The sequence below is a fragment of the Coniosporium apollinis genome, assembly GCF_000281105.1.
Source record: "Coniosporium apollinis CBS 100218 chromosome Unknown supercont1.40, whole genome shotgun sequence".
NCBI classification, from domain to species: Eukaryota; Fungi; Ascomycota; class Dothideomycetes; genus Coniosporium; species Coniosporium apollinis.
This window is the reverse complement of record NW_006913302.1, coordinates 251203-270297: the sequence shown is the minus strand read 5'-3', so window position 1 is coordinate 270297 and position 19095 is coordinate 251203. Positions and strand designations below refer to the sequence as shown.

The 19095-nt window shown below is 54.9% G+C and overlaps 7 protein-coding genes across 7 annotated transcripts; 4 read left to right on the top strand and 3 right to left on the bottom strand.

Moving 5' to 3' along the window:
• Positions 1–226: 226 nt before the first annotated feature.
• W97_07327 (uncharacterized protein) lies at positions 227–995 on the bottom strand (the record flags this gene model as incomplete). Its single annotated transcript, XM_007785305.1, has 2 exons — positions 227–877; positions 957–995. The coding sequence occupies 2 exons, from the start codon at positions 993–995 to the stop codon at positions 227–229; spliced, it is 690 nt and encodes a 229-aa protein (XP_007783495.1).
• A 416-nt stretch (positions 996–1411) lies between these two features.
• Positions 1412–3875, bottom strand: W97_07326 (uncharacterized protein; the record flags this gene model as incomplete). The annotated part of the gene is made up of 5 exons (XM_007785304.1): positions 1412–2281; positions 2336–2635; positions 2685–3169; positions 3259–3541; positions 3600–3875. The coding sequence occupies 5 exons, from the start codon at positions 3873–3875 to the stop codon at positions 1412–1414; spliced, it is 2214 nt and encodes a 737-aa protein (XP_007783494.1).
• Positions 3876–6467: 2592 nt separating this feature from the next.
• W97_07325 (uncharacterized protein) lies at positions 6468–7039 on the top strand (the record flags this gene model as incomplete). Its single annotated transcript, XM_007785303.1, has 2 exons — positions 6468–6646; positions 6703–7039. The coding sequence occupies 2 exons, from the start codon at positions 6468–6470 to the stop codon at positions 7037–7039; spliced, it is 516 nt and encodes a 171-aa protein (XP_007783493.1).
• Positions 7040–8813: 1774 nt separating this feature from the next.
• Positions 8814–9191, top strand: W97_07324 (uncharacterized protein; the record flags this gene model as incomplete). The annotated part of the gene is made up of 1 exon (XM_007785302.1): positions 8814–9191. One exon carries the CDS (start codon positions 8814–8816, stop codon positions 9189–9191), a length of 378 nt encoding a protein of 125 aa, XP_007783492.1.
• Positions 9192–9577: 386 nt separating this feature from the next.
• Positions 9578–11799, top strand: W97_07323 (uncharacterized protein; the record flags this gene model as incomplete). Its single annotated transcript, XM_007785301.1, has 11 exons — positions 9578–9723; positions 10189–10465; positions 10588–10714; positions 10769–10942; positions 11020–11045; positions 11112–11124; positions 11234–11267; positions 11329–11374; positions 11434–11530; positions 11604–11661; positions 11733–11799. 11 exons carry the CDS (start codon positions 9578–9580, stop codon positions 11797–11799), a joined length of 1065 nt encoding a protein of 354 aa, XP_007783491.1.
• A 1637-nt stretch (positions 11800–13436) lies between these two features.
• W97_07322 (uncharacterized protein) lies at positions 13437–15850 on the top strand (the record flags this gene model as incomplete). Its single annotated transcript, XM_007785300.1, has 4 exons — positions 13437–13674; positions 13758–14644; positions 14795–15763; positions 15833–15850. 4 exons carry the CDS (start codon positions 13437–13439, stop codon positions 15848–15850), a joined length of 2112 nt encoding a protein of 703 aa, XP_007783490.1.
• A 389-nt stretch (positions 15851–16239) lies between these two features.
• On the bottom strand, positions 16240–17493 carry W97_07321 (uncharacterized protein; the record flags this gene model as incomplete). The annotated part of the gene is made up of 2 exons (XM_007785299.1): positions 16240–16740; positions 17377–17493. 2 exons carry the CDS (start codon positions 17491–17493, stop codon positions 16240–16242), a joined length of 618 nt encoding a protein of 205 aa, XP_007783489.1.
• Positions 17494–19095: the final 1602 nt, after the last annotated feature.

Below are 19095 nucleotides of genomic sequence, written 5' to 3'. Positions count from 1 at the left end.
GTTCGTCTATATGCTGGCAGACGTGCTGGCGTCCTGGCTGTTGCTAGGTATCTCATGGTGAACACACAGATCAATGACTATGTGGTGATCAATCGTGGATTCTAGAAAGGTGTAAATGAGCGGTTGATATACAGGGTATCCAAAACAACGAAGCCCCAGATTAGGATCCAGAACAAAACACGCAAACCAGACACACCGCAAGCCTACCCCTGCCTCCACTCATCCCCTACTTCTTCTCCTCCTTCCCCATCCTAACAATATCGCCCTGCCCTAGCACCCACACCCCCTTCTCCCTCCTCCCCTCCACACACTCCATCCCCGCCCTCACCCCCGCCCTCGCAATAACACTCGCATCCTGCGCCCAAAAATCCTTGCCCCACCCCCCGGTCAGCGCCCCCGCCAACCCCGCGATCTTCCGCACCCCCCACTCCGCAGGCCTGCTGTCCTCCCTGTCCCCGACAATCAGTCCCGGGCGCAGGATAACCGTATGCTCGAAGCCAAGCGCCTTGATCGCGTCTTCCAACTCGGCTTTCATGCGTGGATACGGGAAGAACGAGGACGAAGAGGCGCCTGCGGAGGAGATGAGGACGTAGATCTGCACGCCCGCGTCCTTGGCTGCGCGTGCGAGGGACAGGTTCAGCTCGACGTCTATTTTGTGTTGGGCTTCGAAGGAGCCGGCATTCGCACGCGTGGTGCCGAGGGCGGAGAGGAAAAGGGAGGGGCCGCTGGGGTGGGGGAAGAGGGAGGGCCAGGTGGAGTGGTCGGCGGAGAGGAGGGGGGTTAGGTTCGGGGAGGTGGTGGGGAGGGGGCGGCGGGTGTAGGCGTGAGTGTGAGCGATGGAGGGGTCGGAGAGGAGGGTTTGGAGGATATTGGAGCCCTAAGGTGGGATTTGTGTTAGTATGCGGGACTTGGAGGGGTTTGAGGATGGTGAGGGTTGTGGGTAGGTAGAGGCATACGACGAGGCCGGTGCTGCCGGCGAGGACGGCGGTTGTCATTGCAATCTGTTTGGACGGGTGGTTAGGTTCTTTTAGGGTCACACGCAGAGATGCTGGATCAAGTCTCGTACAAAGATGAAATCCACCATTGATTGCATGTCAATAGTATGGATACTGGTGGAATATTACATAAGCTTTCCGAACCACCCGCTACGAAGTCCCGTTAGTCGTGGCTTGTGCACACATCACGACGGACACGACTATATTCGAATCTAAATACAAACTGAGAGCATCAAAAGGCGTCTAATGCCTTAATCTACTATATAACCAAAGCGGTCGGCCACTAGACCTATTAATTGTAATGCACATATACGTCGTGACATTAGATCTATACAACCCAAACGACCGAACAAATTATTCCTCGGGACGCCGTGTCCCATGCAACCCCTTTTGTGTCGTGATCAGATGAAGTGTGATTAGATAAAGAAGCTCCCGAAGAAGATCACTCCGGTGAAGATGGTGATAACGGTGTACTGCGTCTCATGCCAGAAGGTCGCCTTCCGCCATCTCTGAATCTTGAACTCAGGCTTCGGATGCGCAATCCCCGTCTTCGGGTCCCGGTCCAGCAGCTCCTCGCGATCTGGGACAGTTGGCGGCCAGATCGTATACCGAATGGGCACGCAGAACGCAGTGATGCACAGCAGCCAGATGAGCGGGGGCCAGAAAGCGTGAGTGAGGAGGTAGACGAGAACCTTGTATGCCGAGTCCCTGAAGAAGGCGCGGACGGTGCTGAGGATGACGGATGTCATGACAAAGGCGATGTATAAGATGTGAAGGTAGACCTTGCAGTCCCAGATCATCACCTTGAGCCTTCGCCAAAGCGGCGCACGGAGGCGAGCATCGCGCTCGTTGAGCTCGGATTTGATAGAGCCGGATGACGAAAAGGTCATAGGCTTGCCGCCGAGCCAGGAGGGGAGGATGAACGCCGTGAGAATGGTGAGCGCGTGGTAGGGTGCCATCCATTGTTGTGCGCCAGAGTCGCGCTGGGCGAGACGGTAGCCGGACGGGATAAACATGATATACTCGTTGATACGGGTGAGTATAAGAGAGGCAAAGCATAGCCGAATCTGCCAGCGGAGCTGACCGTAGTTGGCAAAGGCAACGAGCTGCCCGCCGCTGACGAGGACGATCGGGATGGTGAGCAATGCGATGAGAGAGAAGATCTTGAAGAAGGCGTCGATCGTAAAGACGAATCCGGACAGACGCTGGAAGAAGGTCATCTTGCGGGTAAGCTTGCCGAAGAGGCAGAAGCGGAGCTTGACTGCTGTTTGCAAGGTGCCAAGTGTCTGTTGGATTGTTAGTCCTGCTTGCGAGTACTACTTTGAGTGGGAACAACTTACCCAGCGCGTCCGCTGCTTGAGATGACCAGTGAATGTCTCAGGCACTGTGCCGAATTGCAGGGCCTCGTGTACGAAAGCTGTACGCCAGCCGGCGCCCAACAGCATGGAGCTCGTGCAGACATCTTCAGCCAGAGAGCCGGTGGGCCATCCGCCTATCGCGTCGAGAGCAGCACGACGGACAGCATAACCTGAACCGGTGCACCATGCAACGCCGCAGGCATCTTTCGTAGGTTCCATGACATGCACGAAAGCGTCCAGGCTCTGCACAAGCGGGTCGCTCTCGGGTACATTGTAGAAGAGCTATGTTGTGTTAGTCGCAACAATACTGGGATTTGGAGGGGCTGCTTACCTGCGGCGGACAGACTAGGGACATCCGGGGGTCAATCACCATGTGTGCCATGATCGCACGAAGCCATTCGGGTTCAGGGATCATGTCAGCATCCAAGGCGGCGATGTACTCGGCAGGACCGGCCCTCAGCGTTGTCACGAACCCTGTCCCGCCAATGAGGTTGCCTGCCTTGTAGTGATGCGGTACACCCTTGACTTTGACACGAGCATGGTAGAAGAGGTTGGGATAGTCGTCGGACAGATCCAATACAGCTTTCTTCAGCTCCTGGTCTGCGCCATCGTCGCACACGACAACCCTAAATCGGTCCTGAGGATAGTCGACAGCGCAGGCAGCGCGGACCGTGTCCAATACAACGTCCACGTCTTCCTTGCAGCAGGTGATGAAGACGTCAACAGTGGGTGCGATGTCACCGCGCAGCCGCAGCTTGGGCCTCCGCCGGCCTTTTACAGCGAGTAGCGCATAAGTGTTATGGAGAGCCGCAGGCACTGATAAGCGTGAGACGTTAGCTCCTTGCTCCATGTACGACTGCGCAATCGTGATTGTCCGAACGCCCGGGATTGAGCCGAGCCCTTACCTGCAAGCGCCGCTTCTGCCGCGATGAAGAGCCAAGCCATCACGTAGACTTTATGATACTCCCTCTGCGCGGCGAGCGTGTAGTAGATGCGGAAGCCGAAGTAGAGAAAGTACGAGGCCATGGCGAGCGCGGTGGCCAACGGCCCAAACCTGTTGAGCACCTTCTTCCAATGTGGGAGGCGGTCACCATCGTCGTGCTCATGTATCTTTTCGACCATGTACGCGGCATCGTAGTACTTCCTCCCGAAAGCATTGCCGGTAGACAGTCCGTTGAAGGGGAGTTCCTTGCCGCGGTTATGTCAGTTCTTCACGGGGCTAGGGCTGAGGCTCCATTGTCCTTACGGATTCCGCCACCAACACTTTCTCCTTGACGATCTCATCTTGCTCCATCAGGTCGTTTGGCGATGCACACGCGGTTCTGCCCCGGAGAGAATTGGTCCTCGTGGGACTCAAGGTAGGCGTATAGATTGTCGGAGGGGCTTGGGGGCCATAGGAGAGCTTGCTATCTGAACCCCTCCTGCTAGGTCCATACACAGGCGAGTTCACCGCCGTAGTAGGCAGCGATTCTTCAATCTCATCATAACTCAACTGAAACGCTCTCTCTGGGGTGGGGAGCATCTTGGATCGAAGGGGATATGTATAGAACGATTGTGTGTGCAGAGAAAGACCTCGAAACGACTAGTCCGCGAAACAACGAAGGACGTACAACACAATGACCGTCCCGAGGAGGAGACTGAACGAGCGTAGGGGAAGCGAATGTTGAATAGAACGTGCTCCTAAAGTTAAGGACAGATGGACTGATACATATACTCGAAATGCTGCATGACAGCTCCGCAGCATTGCCATACTGACGTCGCCCACGCTGTATCACAAGAAGTTTTTTACTATTTTCGAGGCTATCTCCATGGGCCCTGCCAACGCTAGACAAGCTTTCCGGCCATTTGCTCCTGTGGTGACCTGACCTAGATGGCTGGGTGTTCTCGTCCACATGAGTCTGCTGCAACGCTCCGGGCTGTCCAGTCCTGGATAAAGCACGGCATCCTAAAAGTTGCACAATGAAGAGCAACACTGCCTTGGTTTGAGCGCTTTTGGTAGATCTCTTACCAATTCAGTACGCGTTATTCGAGAGCCGCAGCCGGCACGGGTTTGGTAGAGCGTGCGAAAACACACCGTGACAGCCGTCATTCGGCCCACTGTGGCTGCTGGCGGACCCTTGAGCGCAGCAACGTTTGGACTGAGCCAAGGCTACACTGAGATGATTGGGTTCTCTAGATCGCACAAGATTTTCCATGCTGCAGCCACGCCCTGCCGTGCAGCCTTACTGAGATCCGCGACGGTCTCGGTGCAGACAAACAGTGGGCCGAGAGCGCATGCGTGTTCCACAACCACAGTTCAATACTTTCAACGGCGACATCCAGCTGCTATTGAGGTCGGGCCACGTACGAATGAGGTGTAGCCGTTGAGCTAAGGTAGGTACGATCGATTTGTGGCCCCATTCGCACCGGTATGGCGAACGTTTCAGCAATTGCATGTTATTCTGATGGAGCCGCTGTGCCGTTTTGCCCTTGAACAGGATGGTGATTGAAAAGATTCAGCGAAGAAAATGACAGAAGGTGTTGTTGGATCGTCCGCTGACCCGGATGATCGTCAGTTCCTTCCGTCGATCTGCAGCGGAGAAATCCCTGTGGCTGGACGGCCCGAACACCGCAGCTCAGAGCGCTCTTTGCAGCTCCGGACAGGGACAGGAACGGACATGCCCGTTATCTGAATGTCTGAGATGCTGGACGACTTCCTCTCTTGCTCAGATTGCCCCGTATTCTGGAGTCACATCAGCTAATTGGCTGCTGAAGGCCGTTTCTCTTGTTTCCAGGCCTCCGCTGCGTCGTTCTGTACCATCTGTAGACTCCTCAACGGCTCGGATATCTGCATTACCAAGCTAGGAACCCTATTCAACATGCGCAGGGACCAGGACTTCAGGGACAGTTGCCGTCCGAGGTGCCCCGTCTACTACGTGAGATGCTTCCGTCTACGACGTGAGACGGCTGTTGGAACCACCCTCAGTAACACTCTCTTCTGATTGCGCTACTCTCACAAAGAGACCCAATGTATTGACAGGTGAAGCGGGGAAGTCCGCAATAGATCAATGAAGGTTCTCGAGGGTGTGCTCCCGGCGAAATCGCTATTACAGTCCATTGTGTCGACACTGGATAATGTTATCATCTCGAAACCCGATCATTTTCATGTCTGGAAAATGAGAACATTCAGTTCAATCATCCTTATGGGGCTCTCATTAGATACCACGCTGATGCTAGTTTCCTTGTCAACCCTTGTCAAAGCCCAGTCGGCAACCGCAGCTATTCTTTGCGATAAATTCCAGCAAGCTACAACGGCCTCTGGCCGCTATACGTTCCTGACCGCTCAATGGGGCCTGGATTACTCCGGCCAGCAGTGCATGACCGTACGTACATTATCTTGAATTTTCCTAGCCGGCGCCGCGCCACTAGGCCATTGACATATGCCGTTGCTCAAGGTCTGGATTCCCGATCTTCTCTTTAACAAAACGCTGGAACTAGAGGCATAGTCTCTCTTGCAAAGCATCGTCTACGTTTCGTTCTGATTTTCTTGTACGTGGAGCGTTGCGCCTGGTCTCAATTGCGAGCCGTTATCGGGTTGGCGTGCCGAAGCAGGTATCAGGATATACCGAGACATGGTAACGGCTGTCTGCGCTCTCTCCCGAGGAACGGTTCAACGGATTCAAGCCATGCAGCGGGTCTGCATACAAAGCCGGTTCTGGGCTGTAACGACTTTACCGAGACTGACTCCACTTACAAGGTCAACCTCAACGATAGAAACTCTCAGAACTCGACCTCCTTCGAAGCTACTTGGGAGTGGGCAGCGGAGGGCGTAAACAGAACTGCAGTAAGACTCAATTCTTGAACATCGCAATGGGTCGGTAAGAAAGCTGTGCGGCAAACTTTGTCGAGAGGTACCACCTTGGGTTCCAATGTCAGGAATACATACCCACTGTTCCGAACTGACGGGAGGTGATTGCAGATTCACTCGTTCCCAAACGTCAACCTCAACTCCGCTCTTCTGCCACTCCAGCTTGTCGATATATCAGAAGCAAGGCTCAATGCATCATGGTCGATCGCGCCGGTCGCCGATGCCGGTGCGAAGACTTCAGCCACAACACTTGCTGAGGTGGACGTGATGACCAACGTCGCCCTGGACATGTTCTTAGCTGAAGACGAAGCAGCTGCAAACAGCACAACCGATGCAACTCATGAGATCATGATTTGGCAAGCCGCGTACGGCGGACTCGAGCCAATCGGCTGGGGAACTTTGGCACATGACTACGCGCCGGCCTTGGAGGTTGGTAAGACAACCTAGTAAGTTACTCATCCGTCTCCTAAATTCCTCTAGCAGAGACTGACAGGACATACAGCACTCTTTCACATGGCTACAACGGCAACAACCAATCTGTCTACACCTGGATGCCATCCACGAACCTCACCTCCATTAACATCGATGTCGCGCCGTTCATACACTACTTGTGGCGGAAGGAGTATCTCGCAGGGGAGTTGTATCTCGGCCTAATGCAGTTCGGCTCCGAGGCGGTCCACTCGGCCGAGGGCCAGAACATCACTTTCACAGCGAAGAGTGTCTTTATGGATATTCAGAAGGGCGAGCCGAGAGCCGGAAGCGCTGCTGGGGCTCCGAGACCAGCTTTGGGTATTCTTGGTGCAGCGCTGCTTGTCGTTGCATGCGTCGGCCTTTGGTGAGGCGGAGATGTCCTGGTCGGGTTGCGGAAGACTTGCGCGAAGGGGCGGAGAGCTTGGCGTCCGCTGGCGCGGAGATGAAGTTGATGTGCCCACGGGCAGGTGGCCGCGCGCGAAGCGGAACAAAGAATCTCTTTGTCCATTGATACCACTTTCATAGTTTTACTATAGACTTTCTTTCTTTCTTTCATCGCTTGATGAGTGCTGTTGTGTCAACCTGTCGGTAGCTCCTCGGCGCTTCTGCGCTATCCCCAAACCACAACCCAATAGCAACACACGTGCAGGGTGTACAAATATCCGCGACTCCGGTAGGTCCTCAACATAATCCCCAGCAAGCATCAACACACAAGTATTCTTCCTTTCTACCGCACAACACGAACAACAATGGGCAAGGGCAAGGCTTACCACTACGGTCCGGAGATGGATCAGCTTCACAGCAACTGGCGTTACTGCACCGTCATGTAAATATCTGCGAGGTGCTCCGGGTTAGACCAATGCTGCCGAAGGATGGCCTTTGCCAGGGGAGCTGGGGATAGGGTTCCATATGGACGACTTTACGTCTGGAGACTATTGAACATAGAGACGGCTTAGGGCTCAACAGGAAATTTGCTGTACAAAGCTAAAACAATACACCGGCTTCGGAATCTGTACACGAGGTCTTTACTTTTGTATGCAAGCAAGGCTGAAACGACAAGAATGAAAACACCTGATACGCATCGTGAATTCATGCAGTGAAGAGAGTTTGAGAAAGATTGAACTGAACAACCAAAGAAAGACTCGCATCTTGAGTACCTAACATGGAAACCATATGAGAACGGGATCGAAACCGTCTTGGATGCACATCTGCGGGCACACGCACTAGCTATTCCGCACACTGATAGTTATCGGTGAAGAGGACTCATTGCCGCTTGTTGCTTCTCAGATATGCCGTGCTGAATAACACAATTTCCCACAAATGCTGGTTACGGCGCCTGAGTTCTCATCCCCGGTCTAGGCCCTGCTGACAGAGCGCTCAATCCAACTCTTACAGCGCCTGGAAAGTCGCAGTGAGGCCCAACTGCTTGAACATGTCTCCTCCTATGTCAACGCACATGAAGGGACATCGAGCTCCCCCCAGTGAGTGATCAGCCGAGACTCCGGACCGCGTAGCTCGATGATGAATCGATGAGTTGCGCTCTGCTACGTGAACCGCTTGATAATACGATATGTAACCTCGTCTTCAGGTCGTTGCTATTCAAGGCGGCATCTGCTTGCGGCAGATTGTTTTCCCTCCAACGGCAGACCAAGCTTTCCTTACGTCCGGCATATCCGACGCTAAGCCCTACCAACGCCGACGGAAAACTTCCGCTAGAAGACTCTGACGCAACTTGAGACTGGTAGAGCGCTGAGGTAATCTGGATGCAGCAATGGCTCGCTGCGACTTCAGCCGAAACTGTGTGCTCTCAGCTGCATCCTCAGTCAGAGAGGTGCGTCTGTCGCACGAGCGGCAGTTAAAGAGCATCCTGTTCACTCATTATCATCGAGCCCGCCGTACATCATACCCCGCGATCGAGCGTTTGCGACTACAAGTGCAATCAGGATTTACACACGATCCATTCGTAGCTGTTCCGAGGGCGTCAAAGCTGAACGGGATCCACTACTGGCTGTCGAGCCATTGTAGCTCCGTCATTGGCTGCCGTAGAGTAACTCCCTAGAACGACTGCGAGCTCGAACAACCCCGATGTCGACGCGAGCTGAACCCACTGAGTCCTTCCCTCGGGCTGCCAGCAGTCAATCGATGGAGTCGAGCTCGAGATCTGCGTCGGAGAAAGAGAAGCAACACGGACGTCGCGGCAGCGAGCCCGAAAGAGCGATAAACTACAAGCCAATCCGAGTGGAGACCAACACATCGCGACGCACGGATCCAACGCGATCCCAGAGCTTGCGCTCAATACACTCGCAGCGATCGTACGGCGGACATGATGGCTATTCGTGTTTTAGCGACGAGGAAGCGCAGCACGCGTCGAGCGGCGATGCCGATGCCGGCCAGGAGAAGGATGAGTATCTAGTGGCATGGGATGGCGGAGACAAAGATCCGGGGAACCCAAGGAGCAAGAGTAAACTGCAGCGATGGCTCATTGTAGTGGTCGTGTCATCGAGCTCGTTATGCGTGTAGGTTTCACATTCGCGATTGAGCGAGGAGGGCATCGGTTACAGAGCGGGCGAATGAGAGGATGAGGCTGACAAGAGGGTGCTGTCAGAACGTGCTGTTCATCGCTTTACACGAGCACGTACGGGCAGCTTATTCCGGAGTTTAACACCTCACGTGAAGTGGCCACCCTAGGACTATCCCTCTTCGTTGCAGGACTAGGCTTGGGGCCCATGGTGTTATCCCCCTTATCTGAGGTATTGTCTGATCATCTGATGTTTCAAACGCTGTAGAACCCTACGAGTATCCACTGACTGCAGCCTGCATCCTAGTTCTACGGCCGTCGGCCAATCTACATCTACTCATATTTGTTCTTCGTCATTTGGCTCATTCCATGCGCAGTGGCCCCCAACATGGCAACGATGCTCGTATCGCGCTTCGTGGACGGCCTGGCAGGATCTGCATTTCTCAGCGTCGCCGGTGGAACGGTTGGTGATATGTTCGCGAAGCACGAGCTCAGCGCGCCAATGATGTTCTATACTGCATCACCATTCATTGGGTAGGTGTTGTTTCATTCTGCGCCGATCAGCAAATCACCTCTTATTAAGTCACGATCAGCCCGTAACTTGGAAGCGCTGCAAAATAAGGTTCGAGGACATCATCTCTGCACGTGCGTGTTGGGAGCCACAACACTCTACCCACCATGCCTTGCGGACCACTCACTTATAGAAACGGCTGGGCTCCGCATGATCTTCGAGAGGCGCGCATCTCAGATCATGCACACAGCAGAACCTGCTTGGAGCTGGGGCTGTCTCCGCGCCATGTCCCTGCATGCGACGGGCGACGTCCAAGAAAAAGCTCCAGTCTGCTGCAGGTGGCGTTCATGCCGCTCAACGCACTCGATGCAAGCATTGTGGCTAACTGGAGCCTTCTGGGGGTATCTTGCTAAGCTTCCGGACGTTGCAGACTGTTGATCATTGATCGTTGATCGTCACTGGGAATCAGGCTGACACTTTCCCCACAGACCGGAAGTCGGTCCTCTGATCGGGGGTTTTATCAACCAATACACGAAATGGAGATGGACGTTCTACGTCCTGCTGATTTGGGCAGGAGTGCAGCTGGGACTGATTGTCTTTCTTGTCCCTGAGACTTATCATCCTGTGCTGTTGCGGCAAAGAGCACGGCAGTTGCGTAAAGAAACCGGCAATGACGCCTGGCATGCTCCCATCGAGAAGCTGACACGCTCGCTTCCGCAAACGCTTCTTTGGTCCTGCATCCGTCCATTTCAACTACTTGGTAGGGTTGACACACGCCGCAAACTCTATCTGAGCTCAGCTGACGTTGAACTTCCAAGTGTTCGAACCAATGGCAAGAACAGCAATTGACTCAACAGGAAACATCAGCTAACCTATGATTTACTTAGTGTTTGAACTTATGCCTTCTTTCTGCGATTTTACTAGGCATCATTTACCTGTTCTTCGGGGCATTTCCACTGGTGTTCGAGAACAACCATGGGTTCACCATCTCACAGACAGGGCTAGCTTTTCTAGGTTTGTTGATCCACTTACCCTGCCCACACGCGACGTTTCGCTAACTATCTTTAGGTCTATTCGTTGGGATGCTCCTAGGGGTACTGAGCGATCCTCTTTGGCGGAGAAATTACACTCGACTCGTGCGCAAGCGTGAGGCGCAGGGCGGTGAGCCAGGCGGCTCTGAGCCTGAGTTTCGACTACCTCCAACCATTGTCGGGGCAATTCTCGTTCCTATTGGGCTGTTTGGTAAGCTCGTGCCTGGCTATGAGCATAACGGCAACCCGCATCTCAAAACGATTGCCAACTAATTTCGATCTGCGCAGGGTTTGGCTGGACAACGTTTTCCTGGGTGAGTTTCGTCATTAGTTTCAAACAATCGGACTATTAAACCCAGTTACTGACCATGTCCTTGCAGGTTCACTGGATAGGTACAGTAACTGATCGACAACCGGGGCGACGTTGATCCACTCTCTGAACGGCCCGAGAGCGGCAGCGGCGCTACGGCCTGAGTCAACAGTGCTAACGGTCCTCGTCTAGTACCGATCCTGTTCTCATTAGTCTTTGGAGTCGGGTGAGCCGATGCTGGCAATCGCGACCGGGTTGACGTATTTCACTAACAATGACCTACATAGAACGATATTCGTCTTCGCTGGCGTGTTCACCTTCCTCGTCGATTGCGTAAGGAATCCAAGCGGACAGACGGAAGCACGAGCCAGCGACTAACGGAGGTGACTTAGTACCCATTGTACGCAGCGAGCGCGCTTGCAGCGAACAGTTTCGCTCGATCCAGCTTTGCCGCTGCATTCCCCCTGTTCGGCGTGCAGATGTACAACAGTAGGTATCCGAGACACGATGCAACAGAGGCATCTGCGCTGCCCTAAACGAGCAGTCACTGATTTGAGAGCAGAACTGGGCGATCAGTGGGCAACCTCGCTTCTAGCATTCTTGGCCTTAGCGATGGCGCCGTAAGGATCACCAACCTTCTTCCAACGGGCCGGGCATGCACGTCGCTAACAACTGCCGTGCAACACCACAGATTCCCCTACATCTTCTACCGGTACGGCAAGCGACTCAGGGGTACAAGCAGGTTCGCGTCGCCGTAGAGTCGGCGAAGGTTTGCACTTGAACATGGACTAAGAGCAATGGTCGCGGCTGGAGGAGTGAAGTTTGGGTCACTGGCTCGCCATGTATGCACTACCTAAATATAGCGGTGTCGCACAGAGGCATTCCAGGGGCACCGGTGGTGCGTTCAGGTCGCTTCGGTTGCCAGCGCGCCACGTGACACGACTTGGAGCATGCAGAGGGCACAGAGGGCACAGAAATCCGCTGGCTGACCGAGGGCTGGTTGATCACCCTCTGTGCGACGGGCCGCAGCGCCACGGGGGGGATGGAGGCCACCGAGCTGACGGCTCCCTGATGCGCGCCTGGATATGTAGCCATTGGCTCTGAACGGCGGGTGCGTTGCGACAATCGGCGAGCTAAGAACGTGGCCGCCCAGAGATCTGCCCACTTCCAGTAGATTAAGCTAGGTGCGATTAGAGTTTTAAGGCCCATGGCTCGAATATTGAATAGTGGCGATTAGCGGAAGCGCCCTCTGGGATAGCCTTGCGGTGGGGAGTGAAGACAACTAAGTAGCGGCTGAGGAGTGAGGTCAGGAAGAAGGTTGAGGCGGAACGGACAGGCGCCGCGGCACAAAGAAGGTTCGACGAACAGCTGTCTGGCGCCTCCAGCCCCATGCTCGCACCGCAGCCCGCCAAACACCAAGGCCGGCACGGTATCCATGACTGCGGGGAGCTGGCCCTTGCCGCGGATGCACCAGAAAATTGTCAGCATCCAGCATCCAGCATCCAGCATCCAGCATCGACGTCTGCCAGAACAGCTTCGCGCACCGCCGCTTGCGCCTGACAACCAGACAGCTCGAAGCTCGCGCTGCTAAGGCCCGCCGAACTGCCAGCTGCGTCTTACAGTGGCCATTGCTGCCCCGTCCCAGCCCAGGCGTCCTGTATCGGCGCTCCAGTGCGGTGTCATCCTGCCCAGCGGGTTGTGTACCTGCCTTGCGTGCGAACCACACCGTACTCCGCCGTGCGCCTTTGCCCACCGCTCGCCCTCGAACAGCAGAACGTCTACCGGCGGCATGGATCCCACGAGACAGACTTGCCCCCATCGTCGATTATCATGAACTGCACGCGCGCCCCTCGCATCTCCCCTCTGGTGCGTGAATCCCAAGGCTTAGACCACGACAGCAGCTGTCCCCATTCTTGCGTGCCGGATTAGCAGCCTCCGCCGCTCGAGCGCCATCAGATCTCGGGCAGCTACTCAGTCCAGCCAAAGTTAGCGAGCCGTTGCAGGACAGCGGTTTGCGGGTTGCGCTTCATCCCGCACGGCCGAGGCAGCTGAGGCGCACTATTAGAGCAACGGTGGCACAGCATTCTGACCTGGCCGCCTTTGCACGCGTGATCGCATCGTCGAGACGACCGGTTGGGACAACCCCAGCTGAACACCCCTGCCTGTCCATCAGTAGGGCCCGCATTGCCGGGAGCTCCAACCAGCACACCACTTCCAGGACCACCCTAAAAGAGCGGCGGGAACACGCAGAGATAAACGTGGGTCTAGCAGCCGGCAGCATCCACGCAAAGGGATTGTCTCCGTGAGAAAGCATTCGCTAGTCCCGGGAAATAATTAGGAACAGGTCTGTCCTGGTCCTTGACTGTTGTGTATCCTACCTATAAAGTAAGATATTATGTCCACCTCAGACGCTGCCGATGATGCATCTCCCTCGCCGGAATACAGCGGCGATCTTGAGGGAGTCGACATGGCGGAACAGAAAGAGCCTCGCACGGAGAATGATGAAGGCTCGCCTGCTCAAGCGAGCAATGGAGAGAAACCTAAGTCTTCCAACGCCAAGGACCCTCTGAGGCCGAGGAGGAAGAAGGCCAGAAGAGCATGCTTCGCTTGCCAGCGCGCTCATCTTACTTGCGGTGAGTGTATACAAGCTTACCGGGAATCTCCCCTCCTGTTACCGTTCAACAATGTTAATTGCACTGGCTGACGTTGATTACAGGTGATGAGCGACCTTGCCAGAGGTGCATCAAGAGAGGACTTCAAGATGCATGCACGGACGGTGTGCGCAAGAAGGCCAAGTACCTCCATGATGCTCCTGTCGAGGCACTCATGCCAGGCATTGGTGGTCATTACCACCACCCCAATGGTACCAAAGCTTCATCACTCTCCATTCCGGCGTCCGATCCTGATTCCTCAGTGCCTCTTGCACAAGCAGGGGTTTTTTATCCGCAGGCGCAACCAGCGACATTCAATGTCTACCCGCAGACGACCGCTCAGCAGCAGATGTCCCTTCCTATTTCGGACGGCTCGATGATGAACCCCTTCAACCATCAACAGACGCCCATCTCACCCTCTTTCAACCATCCTCGCGTACAGCATTCATCACCGATTCCGGGCATACCCAACTCTATGTCGCAACTATCGCAGCCGACCGCTGCGCAATTATCCAACTATGGCGCACCACTCTTCGACCCGAGTGATCCGGCGCTTTTCAACTTCGACATCTCCGGTCTCAACTTTGGCAACCACTATGGTGCGCTGGAGTTCGGCATGCTCGGTCACATGTCCTCCGGTGCCGCTGAAACTCCATCGGAGAAGGACCACCTGATGAATCCACTCAACCAAGCAGCGGCGTCATTCAGTGCGCCTGTAACGAGTTCCAGCTTCTCTGGTGAGGGCATGCCGTCGAACCTCGTGTTCAGCCAGGATGCGATGGGCCAGCATGATTGGCGAGACTCGCACTCCAGACAAGGCAGCGCGGCACAGATGCAGACGCCCCAAAACACGCCTGCTATGATTAACCTCGATAGCCAGCAACGAAACGACGGTTTCAATGGCCTGGCTCAAGCCTATGCTATCGGTACTGGCCCAAGTAGCTTAGCTGGCGTTAGCCCTGCTTCGGGGCCTCACGACATGGTAGGGACCTACGAAAATGTACCTATCCCGGCGTCCATGTTCGTAAACCCAAATCAGCAGCAAGCGTCACAGCAGCAGCAAGTATTCCAGCACCAACAGCAGCAGCCACGTCAACAACAGGTGATGCAGCACCGAGGGTCGCAGCAGCAACAACCCCGCTCAGACTTCCTACAAGGTAGCTTTCAGCCTCAAGGCACACCCCAGCAAACGCGCAAACGCCGCCGTTCTAATCCATCAGACATCTACAACTCGGTCAAAAATCCGCACTCCTACACGAGCGCCTTCCACGCACTAACCGCATTCCTGAAAAAGCGGCTTTCGCCCGCGAAAACCGTCCGCGTCGCTAAAGCCATGGCCTCGATCCGCCCATCCTTCATTGCCTGCACTAAATCCCTTAACCGCGACGATCTAGTCTTCATGGAAAAGTGCTTCCAGCGCACGTTGTACGAGTACCAGGAATTCATCAACGCGTACGGCACCCCCACCATCATCTGCCGCCGCACGGGCGAAGTAGCCGCCGTCTCAAAGGAGTTCAGCATCCTAACCGGTTGGCGTCGTGACGTCCTTCTGGGCGCTGAACCCAACCTTAACGTCAACACGGGCACGCCCTCGACCTCAGGCGCGCATTCAGGCAACAACTCCACGGGCGGCATCACCACGCCCGCCATCCCGGCCAACGCAGACGGCGGAGCCATCGAGCCCGCGAAACCGCAGCCCGTGTTCCTGGCGGAGCTGCTGGACGACGACAGCGTGATCCAGTTCTACGAGGAGTTCGCGAAGCTTGCGTTTGGTGACTCGAGAGGCTACGTCATGGCGCCGTGTAAGCTGCTCAAGTACAGGACCAAGGAGGATATAGGGTTCGTCGAGGACCAGCTGGAGAGCGGCAACAGTGGCGGCGCGAGGAGAAACACCAACGGTGCTTCTGGCGCCATCAAGACGGAGCATGGGTTTAAGGGGGGGATGGAGAGCGCGATTGGGGGCGAGGCGGGGATGAATCAGTTGGGGGATAAAGATGGGAAAGTCGACTGTATGTACTGCTGGACGGTCAAGAGGGATGTGTTTGAGGTGCCGATGTTGATTGTGATCAATGTGAGTATACGCGCTCTTGTTTCATTTTGGGGCAACACTATGGAATTATGTGCTGACAATTCTGCGCAGTTCTTGCCCTGCATATAGGTGCGAGCATCGCGTGCATAAGGCGCTGATGGAGTTCCTTGGTGGCTACATAGTGGCTTAAAGCGTTGCTGGCGTTGGTACTTGCTTTCTGGGATGCAGTTACTGGCATACATGAGAAACGGCTTGGATTTGGCTTGACTTGGTCGTCGATGGCTATCGAGATATTGATGTTGAAGAGAAGACGCTGAAGCAGCTGCATGCATTGTGATTTCTGTACCTCAGTCGTCGTTCTGTTTTGAGGCTTTTCTCTGGCGCAAGGCGGCTACACGCATGATATCACGGATGGGACTTGCAGTTGCAATGCGATTACGATGTTACGTTACCTAGTCTATCCGTCTAATATGCTTTCAATCTGCCGTGTGTCTCTCGTACTTTTTCCCGGCCCAGCTTCAGCTCGCAATATCAATCTCCTCTTGCTCCTCCTTACTTCTCGCCTTGGGAAACTGGACCAAGTACTCATCGTCCCGATACTTGGCATACGCAGGCCTCGCCAAGCTCCGTCTCGTGACCTCGATATCCTCCATGATGTCCTCAACTAGCGCTTCCTTGGACACGTAATCATACTCCGGCCGTATGAACCCCAGGACCAGGAGGTTAAGATGGCTGCCGTAGAAGTCGGAGGGGAAGCTGCGCATGATGTGGACCTCGACGCTCCGCACAGTGTTCTTGTAGTACGGATTCCAGCCCACGCTCATCACCATTGGGTAGACCCTCTCGTCGAACTCATCTCGATCACGATCTCCATCGGAACCTTGAGCCTCGCGGCCGTCGCGGCCGTCGGCGCGCGGAGCCTCGAGCCCGGCCCACCCAAAGTAGATCCCGCTCTCCATGCCCTCCTGGCCGCCAACGCTGAGGCCGGAGAGCGGGATATTGGCCGTTGGGATGCCGAGCTGGGGATGTGTGTCAGCCTGACGCGCCATGGATGTAGCTAGGGAGATTCTGTGCGCCAAGGTGGACACAGGAGGTGGGTATACAAGGGGATGAAGCAGCAGAGATGCAGGAGAATTTGTCCAACGGTATTTGCTGCGTCTTGCGCTGTTGATCTTTGCCAGCACATCGTCTGAGGTTGATGTTGGGTGCAGAAAAGGGTTGGTGCAGTGGAGGAGGCAGGCAGGAGTGTCTGCCACGTCTTGCTCGGCTGGCCACTCACAACACATCATATCTCTCGATGATGGTGAGATGGGTGCAGAGTAAAAGGCTCGGTGCAGTGGAACCAGGCACCAATGCATCGATGCTGAACGCGTAGGCGCATGGGGTCTGCACTCTGCATGCACCCCAGCGCTCACTGCATCCATGAATCGAGCCTCCGCACTCCCTGGGCAATCGGCTCGAGCTGACATGGCAGACTTGCATGACATAATAACGCTTGATAAGGCGGGCTAAGGGAAATTATACGGAACGATCCCCGTGACGACGGATAGTTGCATTGACAGCGGAGAATTGCTTATCGAAGCCGTTGAGTCTTTTTGCATGGGTAAAGAATTGCTTGGAAGAAATGAAATTCTTTCAGTTCGAGAGTCACGTACCTCTTTGCTGCCCCGGCCGAACCCTTTAATCACTTTTCCACTGAGCTTTAGGGGAAAGGGTGGCGAGGGGCCGCTTTCTGGTCCTGCTACCGCGTCGCGGGGCCCGTTGGGACGCATGCTGAGTGTGAAGTAGAGACGTTGATTCGACTGTCGGGGTAATTTGCAGATCGAGATATATTCAGGTTCTTGATTCATGTGAGCATCAACGGCAGGGCGCCAAAATGACTCGAGCAATCGCGGTGGTTCGTCATCGCGAAGGGCTGAAAGCGTAGACCAAGTTGGGCGTAGTGCGGATTGCTAACGCTCACCTCATGCGAACCACTTTCAGAACGCAGCTCGTCGACAGACATAGGCGATGGGGTGAACTCTTCGACGGACTGCTTTCTCTCTTGACAGAGCAGGGTTTTGTGGGTTTCGAGACGGCATTGGCCTGGTCACATATTTGGATGGTGCAAACCCAGTCTTATATATCATCAGCTCTAACCAAGAATACCCTGAAGAACTCGAGCATACTTAATGTTATATCACTGTCCCAACCACGGATGACGCTGTTGTACTGTCGTAAAGGTCTACCTACACTCATGTCACAAACGTCGTGTATCTTGTACCGAGTTTTCATCCTCTGCTGTTCACGGTCCCTCACCGGCATAATTTGCGGATCTCGATCAGGCCTCAAGCCGTCAGGGTGGTAATGACAGCGAGCAAAGATGGTTCTATGATTTAGGACCGAAGATAGACGGTGGTCTCTCAGTATTCCAAGTGACCTACACCTAGTAAAGCTAACAAGTTGATCTCGTCTTTCCTCCTCTTACAGCCCATCATTGCCAAGTCCACATCTGTCTTCCGAAACTGTTTTCAATCATTTCAAACTTCAAACAAGCTGCCGTGGTAAAGTGCTCTTCTCGCAGCATAGCAATCATAGCAGGTTCCAACATACTACAAATGATACAATCAGCCTAAGACTTCTCCATAATTCGTTTGCCTTTCTTAACCTGGGAGTCTGCTCTCCCCGCTATATTACAACCAGAAGGCGGCACCATAGGCCCTCGAGGCCATGTGTCGTGATCTACGAAACACAAGTGCCCCCGTAACGTCAAACCCACTAGCGAAACCCATGGGTTTGATTCTCGATTCCACGAAGCACCCAAAGAACGTGCCACAAACCACTGCCACGGTTGATCACGTTTGTCTTGTACGTCCGCTCATTCGCAGTAAGCTTCTTATCTCCTGTCTTGCACAAGCGTAATCCCATCCACAGTCCCAACACTCCACTCCAGTTCCACAAACCCACTCGGCAGGTACACCTCTAAGCTGCTCTCAGATCCGCGCACCGTAGCACGACCACGCTCCCCACAATGCCAACAACCCCCCAACGACACGCCGCGAGCCCGGCGCGCCTCCGCCCTCACAATGGCAACGATGCAACCTCGCCCCTCTTCGCTGCAGGGAGCCGGCGGAGCGACAGTGCAACAAGCGCCGGTGCAACCAGACCCCGCACGCGCAGAATGGGCCCACCTCTTCCTGGAACCTGCGTGTCTCGTGTAGGTACAGATGGCGCAGTTAGCCGTATGCGGTGGCTGTGAGCCGGCTCCTCGCAGCTCCAGCAGGTTCCTGATCGCATGTGTAGCTCTCCGGCTTGTATCGACGATTTGGCGGCGCGAGGCGTGCGGTGTTACGTGGGGACGGGGGGGGGGGGGGGGGGGGGGGGGGGGGGGGGGG